Consider the following 13,603-nt stretch of genomic DNA (forward strand, 5'->3'; position numbering starts at 1 on the left):
CAAAGAGTCAGAGAGCCTTTCTTTATCTGCAGAGTTAACTGAATGCTGAAGTTGTACTGAAGTTTGACCTGTGAGTTCTGCTTCACCTGCACCTGTCACTGAGATAGGTATTAATCAACTTCACATGGACAAAAAGCCACTACAGAGAGACAGTAGAATGCAAGAAAACAACCACAAACAGACAGATGTGACATGGCTACTTCTCTATTTGTTGTCTTTGTTAAACAACAGGCTTTAACATTACTTCTTCCGGTTATTTAATATTTCAAAACTCATATTGTTACAAGAGGGTTAATGTCTTTAATGTATTTTTCTGTGCAAAAGTGGCTCAACTATATCAATGCTTTACCTTTCAGCAGACATGTTTAAAGATTATTATTGCCTGGTAGTTAAAGGCGATAAAATACAAAGGATTGTTGCCAAATATTTTTTACATTCAAATATATAACAACCTCAAGAATAACCAAAGAAAAGAAACCCTTTACCAAACTCCCCTCTCTCTTCCTTGACTTCAAAGTCAAAGTTATTGACTTCAGCTGGAGTTGTTTAGTAACTCAACTTTCTCCGGTTGACCTGACTCTGACTGACTACCCGGCTGTGCTGAGCTGCCGGTATTATCATTACGAGAGATTGAATGCATAAGATATGAATAGTGGGATTGAGAAGCTTAAAGAAAATAATTTAAAATAATTATAGTAAACAAAAGCATCGAAATGCTTCGAATATAATCTATATATTAATGCATCATTCAAATGAACAGAAACAACTTTTTTAAACTTTATTAATTCATTTGTACAAGAAAAAAATGTAGTTAGAATTATACATATAAATAATGCAGATCATACATATTATAGAATTAACTTAACATCTTTTCCACGTCCTTGTTGCGGGATCCCTCTTCAGTTGCTCGCCCAGACATTTCTTTTTCATTTGAACCCGTTTATTCTGGAGTTTCTCTTGTTTAGTTGTTCCTTTTGCACTGCAGGGGTTATATACATTGCATATGATTAATTGATTGATATTTTGTTTAACATTTGTATATAGGAAAGGTTTAGAAAAATCACTTGAGGAACTTCTCAAAGATACAGTATATGTGATGAACAGTGATGTGTAAGCAGTTTAAATCAATCTCATTATGTGGTTATAGTTTCAGATTTGGCAACAAAGAAAAAATACAGTTATTGTCTCCATTTAGCTTTCAGTTGCCGTCTATTTAAGTTGCTGAGCGCTTCTTCATCTTCCTCTCTGGAAAAATTGGTGTCTCCAGGATAGCCTTGTTTTCTTTCGATATCTTCAAACCTTCGCAGAGTAAGTCATGGATCTTCTGCCATGAGTCCACCTCTGATCTCCAAAGTGTTGCTCTGGCTCTGATCAACTGTGAGAACTCAGTTTCGCTTCCTTTGGCCAGACTGATGCTATCTTTACAGATGAAGAAGATATCCATGCCGAGGAACAGAGCATTGAGCCCAATGAAACCGGCCCTGGCTGACTTGGAGAGGGCAAGAGGCCCTTTGACTGCTGCCTGACCGATATCTGGGATATCTGCCGCCACCCTGGGAACGCTGCGTAAAGCTTGCCCTTCCTGCACTGCCACTTTACCAGCACTCAGAGCCAGCTCTTCACTTTTTAACAGCTTGAAAGCAGAGGCTGCATCAACTAATGAGTCAATACCTTTTCCAATAACACCTACTTTAGCTAGCACCTTGCCGACCCCGAGAAAAACATCTTTGGACTTGTGGATTGTTTCTCTTTTGGTGACCTCCTCAAGACACCCCTGGAGAAACTGCACATCCTCCATGAAGATCTCGAAGACTTCTCTGGCTTTCTTTTGATATGTATGGGTTACTCCAATCTCTGTGGCGGTGGTGACAGCGCTGTTGACTCCGCTTGCAACTCCCATGCCTACCCCGGTCATTGTTAGAGCAAAAGACACTCCAGCTGTTACAGGAATTAAAGCCAAACCAACGATGGAGAGCACACCTCCTACTGCCCCCACTGAGCTGCCTGCCACACTGGAGATCTTTGCTCCCTTATTCATCTGGTCTAACTGAACAGCATGCTCCTCCAGGTGCTTGAGAGACTGTTCCATCCTCGGCTGTCGCTCTTTCAACTTATTGATGAAATCAGAGCAGGGTTCGTCATCCTGAAACAAGAACACCACTCGGAAGCTCTGGTTCATCCTGATGATGAGAAAAGAGGAAATACAAAATAACATGATGAATGAAAAAGGTTAGTATGTAACCCATAATACAGTATAAAAATATTTGATTTGAGATTTTCTTTATGGGACACACATTAGGAGGCAACATAGCGCAATAAAATCAACAAAAAACTAAATATTTCATAAGACAGGTATGCTTCAAAAACGAGTCCTGAATCATGGATGTCTAGCTAGGTCTATTTGGTAACAAAAGTCACCTCTAAAACCCTGAAGTTGCTGCAAAATCAAACAATAGTATAGAGTCTAAAGCAGGGGTCGGCAACCCTGGCACCATGCACCGTAACCAGTGGCCCACTAGGAATAAGTGGAATAAGTGTGCAAACATATTTTAATTGTATTTTCGGATCCGGAACGAGACCGCCGCCAAAGCGCGTCTCCCCGTTACCTGCAGAAGGAAGCCATGCACGAAAGGAATACAGTTTTAAAAAGGGGAGTGATTTGTAAAATATCAATAAAGAAAATTAAAATCTGTTTACAGTTCTGTTTCATATGAGTGTTGACAGATGTATCTATAGATATATTAATTTTGTTGTCAAAGTGCACCAGATTGATGCTTTTAACTTCAATATTTATAAAAAAAGAAAGCCTGCCTGTTGTGTGATAAATCGGATGTGGAGGTTTTCATATGGATGGGAGCATACTTGGTGCTCATGTTTCTGTTTGTTACATTTAATTCACTCATTTTGACATTTGCTGTGTTAACACATTGCAAGTTTATTGCTGAAGATTGGTGCTTAATTGGTGACTGTTGGATCACTGCATCACACCTTGCACAACTGTGTTGACAAAAAACACATAAAGGAGTTACACGTACCTGAGTTCATCGAGCTGATTAATGTGATGAAGCATCCTTTGCGTGTCGTCTTCAGACAAATCCAAAGCGGGGTCTACCAGTGTATCGTCGTTAATCTTCAGTGAAAAGTCACAAAAGGAGCTGTGAAAAACAGGAAAATATTTTTTATAATAGATGTTTATTTTGCAAAATGTGCATATTATTTTAAGGAAATGCCTCTTTACCTTTTCTCTAACTTCTCACAGATGTTCTCGGTGGTCCTTATGTATTTATCCAGCTGATATGCCAGCACTTCCACATTCTGAAGTTTGGGGCAGAAGAAGGCGTCTGCATCTCTTTTAAACTCGAGGAGGTGAGGGCAGATCTTCCGTGCAGCAATGATGACGAGCTGAACCGTTACAGGGCTGATCCCTTCTGGCAGATGTAACACCTGGTTCTCTTCCATGAACAAAGGAAGTGAGGTGACCGCCAGATTCTCCACCGCATCCAGGAAGCAGTCGAGCTCCCCCAAGCCTTCCAGAGTGGACTTCAACAGAGCAGCCAGCTCCTCCTCCAGCTTTGCTCGCCTGCCGTCTGCAGTCACCTGGGTTACCTTGCTCTTCATATATTCCAGAAAGGCTTTACCTTTGGTCTGTGACTGGGTAACATGGCCGATGCTGAGGTCAATGTTATCTGCCCTGGTTTTGATGTCCTTCATCATATCCACCTCTTTCTCCCTCTTTAGTATCCATTTAGAACTCTGCTCACAGAATTCTTTCACTGTGTCGATGTCGATGAGGGTATCTGCGGTGTAGCAGCACAAGGCCTCCTGGAGCATTTTTCTGTAACAAAAAATACCTCTATTGAAATAATTCTTCAACCTCTTATCTGCGGCTAAGACTTCACAAACAAATTAATCAATATAGTTTTCATGAGGGACCATCAGTACATTTGAAAAAGACTAAGTGTTAGTTCAATTCCTCTGTGTGTACTTGCTCATGTTAGGTTAATACATCTTTCTTAAGGAGCACAACGTTTTTGATTACTGATGTGTCATGAATTGATTTTGAATACATATTTTGTATTACAGTTTTTTTCGTTTGCTAAAACATATTTTTTGACAACAGGGCTCATTTTCTCAGAACACTAAACACAATTCACAAAACCACACACCCAAAGTGCAAAAGACCTCATATATCTTGCAAAATGAAGCACTGCACCCAAAACTACATAAACACTTACCAAAACCAAACTTCTGCACCAACTTTATATAAAGCACACTCATCTTTTATGGTGATCTGTGTGTTGAGAAGTCTGCATAAAAAGATTGTTCAAGTCTACAAAAATATGTGCAGAAACACAAATATACAGTTGTTATAATTTAGTTTTTCTCCAAAACAAATTGGTGCAACATTCCTGCACAACACATAGTTACAGTTGTGTAAACAGAAATGATGCCTCTGTCAAATACAGTAAAGTGGAAGGAAAACTTTGAGGAAAAATAAATATATAATAAATAAATATAATAAATGTAAGACAACAAGCGAGAAAGCCTCTCTTTATCTTCAGGCCAAACTAAATACTGAAGTTGAACCGCAGTAAGAGTTCTGCTTCACCGAAACCAAGCAACTACACAGAGACAAAAAGCAAAGAGACATACAAATAAAAACAAACAACTACAGAGAGACACAAAGGAGACGACCACAAAGAGACAGAAGTGCTAAACACACAGTGGAAATAGCTAAATGACACTCACTACAAAATAATGTCGTTAATGTCTTTTTCTGTGTAAAAAAGTCCCAACGATATAAATGATTTACCTTGCAGCAGACATGCTTCTCCTCTGAAAGTGAGCGTTCTGCAGTTCCTCGACTCAGACCTCAACTTATTACCTGCGTGTTTAAAATGAAAACAGATAAATATTGGTCATCTAACGTGTTATTAACCCCAGAATCAGAAAGCTCTCAACTGACAGGAAACGTCTGTTTTATATGCTGCTCACTTTCACTTTCATGTTCAGTTATAACACACCATGTGACTTAAAGGAATTGCCTTTATCGATGTACAACTTAAAGGTCCCCTATTATACTGTTTTTCATCAATATATTATAGGTCTCAGATATATACAAAACATGTCTGAAGTGTTTGGCTCGAAATACCAAACAGATCATGCATTGTAGCATCCCATAAACCCCTCTGTCAGCTCTGTTTCAAAAGTGTTGATTCTCTGTCTGTTACTTTAAGCCCCGGCCACACGAGTATGATAACGCAAATGGACCGCAATTGTTATCAAAAAAGTATTCCGTCCACACGCAACAGGCACCAGAAACGTGTCCGTTCACACGAGACCGCTCGAAAGCGCTGGAGACGCTGTAGTACATATGCCAGCCTTTACCTTGGTTGGTTATTGGCTCATGGTTAAACAATCCAAAAAATCGTTATGAAATCATAAAATGGCCAAAATCTGATCGGCTCATTTCAGACAGGTTTTTATAATAATGACAAAAAGTGAGCGAATGGTTTTTCCTGAAACTTTCAGAATCTATTTACCAGCCTGTCCTCCTACAAAAAACGACCATATAGGCCGATTGTTCAAGCCCTTATTACGACCCAGGGACACGTTTTAAAGTGCATGTTGTTTCTTACACGACCACTAGAGGTGCTCTAGTGGTCGTGTAAGAAACAACATGCTCTCGTTCATTGCGAACGCTCCAGAGGGACGTTTATTCACAAATAACCCTCTTTGGAAAATCCTAAATTGTGGAATAGTTTAGCCATTAAAATGCTTTTTGATTCAATTTCTAGCGAGACGTGTATATTGTACTCTTAGAATCCACGTCCAGTGGATGTGTAGGATCTATAGTTTGATAGATATTACGAAGATGATTTGAGGTCTCGCCAGGATAACGTGTATATGTGGCAGCTTCCATGTAAAGTTAGTGTCAACCCTCACGGGGTGAAAACAGCTTTTCCGGTCTCGAAGTTTTCATAATAAAACCGGATGTATTCCCCTCACTGTCAAATTATTAGACAGTGATATCTGCATTACTCATCCACTAAAAAACATCAGTTTATCTTTGTTAATTACACAATATTGATTGGTTTAAATTGTGAACAATGCTTTTGTGTTTTTAACCTTCGATTCGAAGAAACAAATAGTTTTTTCGGAGTTTAGACACTACACTACATAGAATCCTCAGCTATCGTTTGGGACTACAACATCCGCCTTGCTTTACAAACCCCGTGATTCCAGTGTTAAACTGTGTACACCCTGGAGGTTTAGGGGATACGAAACACAGTGGTGTTATCAAATTTAAAACATATAATTAATAAATGGGTGAAAATTGCTTGTGTCCATAATGGGCATGTATATATACTATATATATCCATATGACAGCTAAGGTCAGAAGAGCTTTATTTAACAGCTGGTCTTATGTCTGTGACCCCTACTGTTGTTCATTGATACTTGTCAAGGTTCAGAGGCAAATTTTGCAAATATGGCAGTAGCCATCGATCATCTTAAGATAAGATAAGGTAATATATACTTTATTGATCCCAAGTTGGGAAATGTTTTTGTTACAGCAGCATACTACTTTGTTCTACTCCACTACAATTCAGAGGTTAACCTGGTATTTTTACTCCAATACATTTATTTGAGTTACTTTGCAGATTCTGATTAATGATGTGAAATATAAAAACCCTTAAATCAGATTTTAGTTACACCTGAGTCAAATTCAGGGAAGGTGATTGTCAAGTGCCGAAATAATCGATGCAATATTGGACGTTAAGTACTTTGTCAGACCTAATATTTATCTGTGGATAACCCCAACGTTTTTTTCTTATTCAAAAGAAGACCTTAACTTAAAGTATTATTTAATGTTTAAATAAAGCCTTATTAGTTTGTCTGTTTTGCACATCCTCCTGTTAATATCTTTGGACGTCCTGCACTGCAGTTCACGCAGTCAACTCGAGCACCAATGATACATTAACACGTGACTCACCTCGTCCCTCTTACAACCAACCAAACACATTCTCCTAAACATGCCGCTCTATTTAAACTGCCAGGTCTTCCTCCCTCTGCCTCGCTATGCTGCTGCTGCCACTGCTGTGTTCACTTGCTATTGCTGCGTTCATATTCATGTTCCTGCTGCTGTGTTTTATGTTGCTGCTGCTTGCCTGCCCCACCACCACCCCAGCTCCACCCCAGCTTCCACCTGTAGGCTCGGGGGAAAGTTATCTAATCATCACTCAATGTTCTTTGTAAATCTGTGGAGTGATGAGGCCCGAGCCTAGACGCCAAACTCAAACTATATGCTGCTATAATAAAGATATTAAGGAACACGTGAGTTGTCTGACTGAAATTCAGTTTTGGCGGCATTTCTTCCAGTTTGTCTAGAAGTCTTCTCATCAGGGCTCTATAAATAGAGAATTACGGCAGATATGTAATATCTAATGCAGCCGAACCGTGTATTACAATGCCGTTATGTGATGACTTCCAAAGAGAAAAGCAAGAACACTCGGAATAAAGTATTATTTTATTTTTTTTAAATGTTTTCCGATTTCATATTGCATAAACACCATTTCCCAACGTGCATTGCGGCTAAAACATCCATCGTGTGGTTCGATGTTTTAGCAAAACCTCTGAAAATAGAAATGTGTCTCTCAGAATCTAAAGAGAAAAACCTATGGGAAAAACACAAAAGCATTTTACACAATTTAAACCAATTAATGTCGTATAATTAACAAGGATAAACTGATGTTTTTTAGTGGATGAGTACTGCAGATATCACTGTTAAATCATTTGATCATTGGTTTTATTATGAAAACGTAGAGACCGGAAATACTGTTTTCATCCCGTAACTTTATATGGAGGCTGCTGCATATACACGTTCTCCTGGCGAAACCTCAAATCCTCTTCGTAATATCTATCAAACTATAGATCCTACATATCGACTGGACGTGGATTCTAAAAGTACAATATACACTTCTCGCTAAAAATCAAATCAAAAAGCGTTTTAATGGCCAAACTATCCTACAATTTAGGATTTTACAGAGAGGTTTATTTGTGAATAAACGACAATCTGTAACGTTTGCATTCAACGGGAGCACTAGAGGGCGAAAACTTTAAAAGGTAATTATAGGTCGTATTAAGCGCTTGAACAAACGACATATTTGGTCGTAATAAGGGCTTGAACAATCGGCCCATTTGGTCGTATGAGTTGGAAGACTTGTTGCTATTTACACAGGGCACACATGTTTATGTATAAAAGATTTTGCATAATAGGTGACCTTTAATGTTGTTGGCGAAACGCATCACAATAACGCAGGTGACGCAGGGGTGAGCAGGAGATACAACTGATATCGTCTCCGTGTGGATGGGGCCTTAATCACAACTGAATGACTGAATGCATTTAGTCTGTGGCAGATCCCACGGCAGACCTCTACTCCCATTTAAATTGAATCTGAATGTGACTTTAGAACTTAAACACACTTTTTCATGAGTTTAAATCAGAATACTATTGAAATACAAAAACATGGTTGGAATGTGAAGTGTGTCCAGTATAGCTGTTTGATTCTGGTTTGGTGGTATTTACAGTTTCCTTCAGATCACGTGATTTAAAAGAATCCTGGGAGAAGGGAGGGATGGGCTTGCAGGGCTGCAACCAGGATGTTTTCTCAAAAGTCCCGGTTCTATTTTTGCACAAAGAAAGATAGAAAAAGCCTGCAGTAACAGCTAAGTTACTAGCTTCACATATTTGTACTGTATTATAGTACACTTACGTTTTTATAGAGGACTAATATAAATATATTTGTCATGAATATATAAAAGTGTTTGTGCAGGAAGACCTATAAACTGCTGATTGTGGACTAAAATCCAATAGAAAATATGTTTTTCAGTTGAGAACCACTGTGCTAGAGCACCATTGTGCTATTCCATAAATGATGTTTAGTCTGTAATACTTAAATAACATTTCAAACAGTTACTTATCTTAATAAAAAACATCGTAATTTACTTTAATGTTTCCCACTTTTTCTCCTTCTTTAGTCCAGTGTATTAACGAAATTCTGCATTGGTTTGGATTCACTGGGTCTGGTTTTTTTTGTGAAGTGTGTCCAGTATAGCTGTTTGATTCTGGTTTGGATGTATCTACAGTTTCCTTCATATCACGTGATTTAAAAGAATCCTGGGAGAAGGGAGGGATGGGCTTGCAGGGCTGCAACCAGGATGTTTTCTCAACAGCCCCAGTTCTATATTTGCACAAAGAAAGATAGAAAAAGCCTGCAGTAACAGCTAAGTTACTAGCTTCAAATATGTGTACTGTATTATAGTACACTTACGTTTTTATAGAGGACTAATATAAATATATTTGTCATGAATATATAAAAGTGTTTGTGCAGGAAGACCTATAAACTGCTGATTGTGGACTAAAATCCAATAGAAAATATGTTTTTCAGTTGAGAACCACTGTCCTAGAGCACCATTGTGCTATTCCATAAATTATGTTTAGTCTGTAATACTTAAATAACATTTCAAACAGTTACTTATCTTAATAAAAAACATTGTAATTGAATTTAATGTTTCCAACTTTTTCTCCCTCTTTAGTCCAGTGTATTAACGAAATTCTGCATTGGTTTGGATTCACTGGGTCTGGTTTTTTTTGTGAAGTGTGTCCAGTATAGCTGTTTGATTCTGGTTTGGTGGTATCTACAGTTTCCTTCAGATCACATAATTTAAAAGAATCCTGGGAGAAGGGAGGGATGGGCTTGCAGGGCTGCAACCAGGATGTTTTCTGGTAAAGCTTATAGTTAGGGCTGATTAGATTCAACCCCTAGTTTTGCTGATATAGGCTTAGTTTGTCGGGGGACATCTTACTTCTTCCTTCTCTCTGTCTATACCTGTTTACTCTCATGTTCCGATTAACCCAGCTTCCCCAAATTTCTTTCTTTTTGGTGTCTATATACGCCGGGATCCGGAGTCATGGATGATCCTGCGGTCCTGTGTCATGGATCGCGAGTCCTGGATCTTGAGTCGTGGCTGTGGTCCTGGATCATAAGTCCTGGATGGATATCCTCGTGGATTCATCTTCCTATTATACACACATGCATTTCCAAACATTTGGACTACCTATGTTGTAAATGTATTATCTTTTCAATTTACACACGGCATCTATTGCACGTCTGTCCGTCCTGGGACAGGGATCCCTCCTCTGTTGCTCTCCCTGAGGTTTCTCCCATTTTTCCCTTTAAACTGTGGGTTTTCTCTGGAAGTTTTTCCTTGTACGATGTGAGGGTCTAAGGACAGAGGGTGTCGTATTGTCATACTAATATTCTGTACAAACTGTGAAGTCCACTGAGACAAATGTAACATTTGTGATATTGGGCTATATAAATAAACATTGATTGATTGATTGATTGATTTTCTCAAAAGCCCCGGTTCTATTTTTGCACAAAGAAAGATCGAAAAAGCCTGCAGTAAAAGCTAAGTAACTAGCTTCACATATGTGTACTGTATTATAGTACACTTACGTTTTTATAGAGGACTAATATAAATATATTTGTCATGAATATATAAAAGTGTTTGTGCAGGAAGACCTATAAACTGCTGATTGTGGACTAAAATCCAATAGAAAATATGTTTTTCAGTTGAGAACCACTGTCTTCACCATTGTGCTATTCCATAAATCATGTTTAGTCTGTAATATTACTTAAATAAAATTTCAGTGTGTCCAGTATAGCTGTTTGATTCTGGTTTAGTGGTATCTACAGTTTCCTTCAGATCATGTGATTTAAAAGAATCCTGGGAGAAGTGAGGGATGGGCTTGCAGGGCTGCAGCCACGGATGTTTTCTCAAAAGCCCCGGTTCTATTTTTGTCATTCTGTGTTATGTGCTGTAGTATACTCTTGACCTCGAGAGGCAGCAGCAGTATGGAAAAAATACAAATAATTTATACGTAGCAATAAATCTAAATTAAATTACAATGTTTTTTATTAAGATAAGTAACTGTTTGAAATTTTATTTAAGTAATATTACAGACTGAACATCATAAATGGAATGTATCTATGGGCTCAGAACTGTTAGGGTGAGTGAAGCAGGCAGGACCCAAATGCAGATTGAACAGAAAAATACCTTTATTTCAAGGTTAGGTGACAAAACAGAACACTACCCCGTGAACACAGTCACAGACAAACAAGGATCTAACAAAGACAGACAGAAAAACCAGAACTAAAATACACACAGGACTAATCAAGGAAACAAGAGACAGGTGATGAGGGAGGAGAAAACACAGGGGCACCAGGTGAACACAATCAGGAAAACAGGTAGGAGGGAACAGGTAGGAGGGAACAAACAGGGGCCGTTTCTCAATCTCGAGGAAACTGGCTTCCAAGACAATATTTCAAGGATGCTACGTCATTGAATGCCGCCGAAGGACTGTTCCAATCTCCAGCATACTTGGAATTCCACCGAGGCCGCGTCCTTGGTTTGGGGGTAATTTCGAGGCTGCACATGGGTAGACTTCGCGTCCTTAAAATCCCCACAATGCATTGCACACGGACCAATTTCCCCGAATCTGGGGCAGAAAATGTAAGGCGGGGCACCTGCACACTTGCTAGCCTGTTCCACTCTTAGTTTTCCGAATGCCAGGAAGGATTCTTGCCCAGCTTCTGAAGCAAGTGACTCGGAAGACATGTGCTACCAAGCAAGCATCCTCGCGATTGAGAATTCTTTGATTGAGATTCTTGCACTAAGAAGTACTTGCACTAATGTCCAATTTATGTTTCTTGTTGATTGTGTTTTTTATATATATTTATTACTTACATTTATACCCTTGTTTAGCTAGAACTTTCTTAATTTGTTTATATATATATATTGTTTTTGTTCACGCTGTGGGACTGTAAGAAACGGTACTTCAATGTTTCTGTATTTATAACACATGTGGAAAATTTGACACTAAAGTTGACTTTAACTTAAACTTTGGCTAAATCTGTAATAAACAGAGTTTTGTTCACAAAAATATTTATACAAATGTATCGGTGGAGTATAACAAACAGGAGACTATACCGATTGTAAGTCGCTTTGGATGAAAGCGTCAGCTAAATGTAATGTAATGTAATATTAATGTGTGTAGTGAGTTTGGCAGTAATAAACTGTATAGTAGTAAAATTATTGAAGATGATGCCATGTTTATTGAAGATTTTAAATTATAAATATTCACCAAAATGATTCAAAACCACATTCTTCCAAATTATCTTCTGTAGTCTGACCACCAGGAGACTATTGATGTGTGTAGTGAGTTTGGTAGAAATATACTGTTAGTGACGTTATTGAAGATCATCGCATATTTATTGAAGATTTCACATTATAAATATTCACCAAAATTATTCCAAATCACATTCTTCCAAACTCTCTGCTTTAGTCTGACCAACAGGAGACTATTTATGTGTGTAGTGAGTTTGGTAGCACTCCACAATAGTTACTTTATTGAAGATTATACCATACTTATTGAAGATTTTACACTATAAATATTCACCAAAATTATTCCAAACATTACTATTATTAATAATGTTTTTTTGTTTTCTTTATTTATCGCTGCAGAAAGGATCATGCCAGCCCACATCAAACACCTGATCAAGAACTTTTGAATCTTCAGGCAGAAAATATGAAAACACTTAGAGAGTAGATTATAAATCGCTTAAAAATGGTTCAGACGAGAGGCACCATGTGTTACGCAGCTGTGGCGCTGATATAGCCTATATAATATGCGGTTGAACTTTAAAATTAAATCATTGCCGGTGCAGAGACAAACACTTGAGGTGGATGTATAAAGTACATACTGGTGTTAATAAAATATAGCGTATATCCCTCAATTTATCGACAATGACAATACATACTTCCGTGTGTAAAGTAATATATATCATACTGTAGATCCTACACATCCACTGGAGGTAGATTCTGAAAGTAAAATATACATTTCTCACTAGAAATGTAATCATAAAGCTATGTTAAATTGTTTTAATGAGCATTTTGTGTCCTGTGGCTCTCTGTTTGATTATGTCACTAACTCTGCTTCTGTGAACAGCACAGTCTGTGATTCTGAAAAACGTGTTTTGGAAAACCCTTTTAGTTTTACTCCTTTTACTGTTGATGTTGTTCGTGAAGCTTTAACCAAGTTAGAAACCAGCTCGCCCGGACAACGTAGAGCCTTTCTCTTTAAAGATAGCTGCAGATTGTATTGCTCCACCTCTCACTACTCTTTTTAACCTCTCCCTCAGCTCAAACACAATTCCAAAATTGTGGAAGTCAGCGTATGTCCTGCCTCTACTAAAAGGTGGGAAGGCCACTTTATTAAATAATTATAGGCCCATCTCTAAATGATCAGTTCTGGCTAAGGTTCTTGAACGCCTAGTGAGTGAACAGGTAAAGGTGTTTTTATGTACAAATGACATCCTGTCTAAACATCAGTCAGGCTTCAGAAAGCAACATAGCAACATCACTGCAACAATGAAACTGGTGAATGATGTGGCGAGTTTTTTAGATAATAAGCAGAGTTGTGCAGCTCTATTTATTGACCTTTCCAAAGCGTTTGATACCGTCGATCATCGCATCTTAA

At 38.2% G+C, this 13,603-nt stretch overlaps 1 protein-coding gene across 1 annotated transcript; it reads right to left on the bottom strand.

The window, feature by feature from the left end:
* Positions 1–755: 755 nt before the first annotated feature.
* apol (apolipoprotein L) lies at positions 756–5,590 on the bottom strand. Its single transcript, XM_079646816.1, has 4 exons — positions 4,814–5,590; positions 3,239–3,835; positions 3,036–3,155; positions 756–2,180 (listed from the first exon to the last, which is right to left on the bottom strand). Exons 1-4 carry the CDS (start codon positions 4,825–4,827, stop codon positions 1,214–1,216), a joined length of 1,698 nt encoding a protein of 565 aa, XP_079502942.1. The 5' UTR covers positions 4,828–5,590; the 3' UTR covers positions 756–1,213.
* Positions 5,591–13,603: the final 8,013 nt, after the last annotated feature.

Source organism: Notothenia rossii (genome assembly GCF_949606895.1).
Source record: "Notothenia rossii genome assembly, chromosome: 8".
NCBI classification, from domain to species: domain Eukaryota; kingdom Metazoa; phylum Chordata; class Actinopteri; order Perciformes; family Nototheniidae; genus Notothenia; species Notothenia rossii.

Coding starts and splice junctions, on each gene's coding strand:
- apol (XM_079646816.1), bottom strand. Junction 3,156..3,238: donor TGTGAGAAGTTAGAGAAAAG/GTAAAGAGGCAT, acceptor TGTTTTTCACAG/CTCCTTTTGTGACTTTTCAC. Junction 2,181..3,035: donor AATCAGCTCGATGAACTCAG/GTACGTGTAACT, acceptor TCTCATCATCAG/GATGAACCAGAGCTTCCGAG.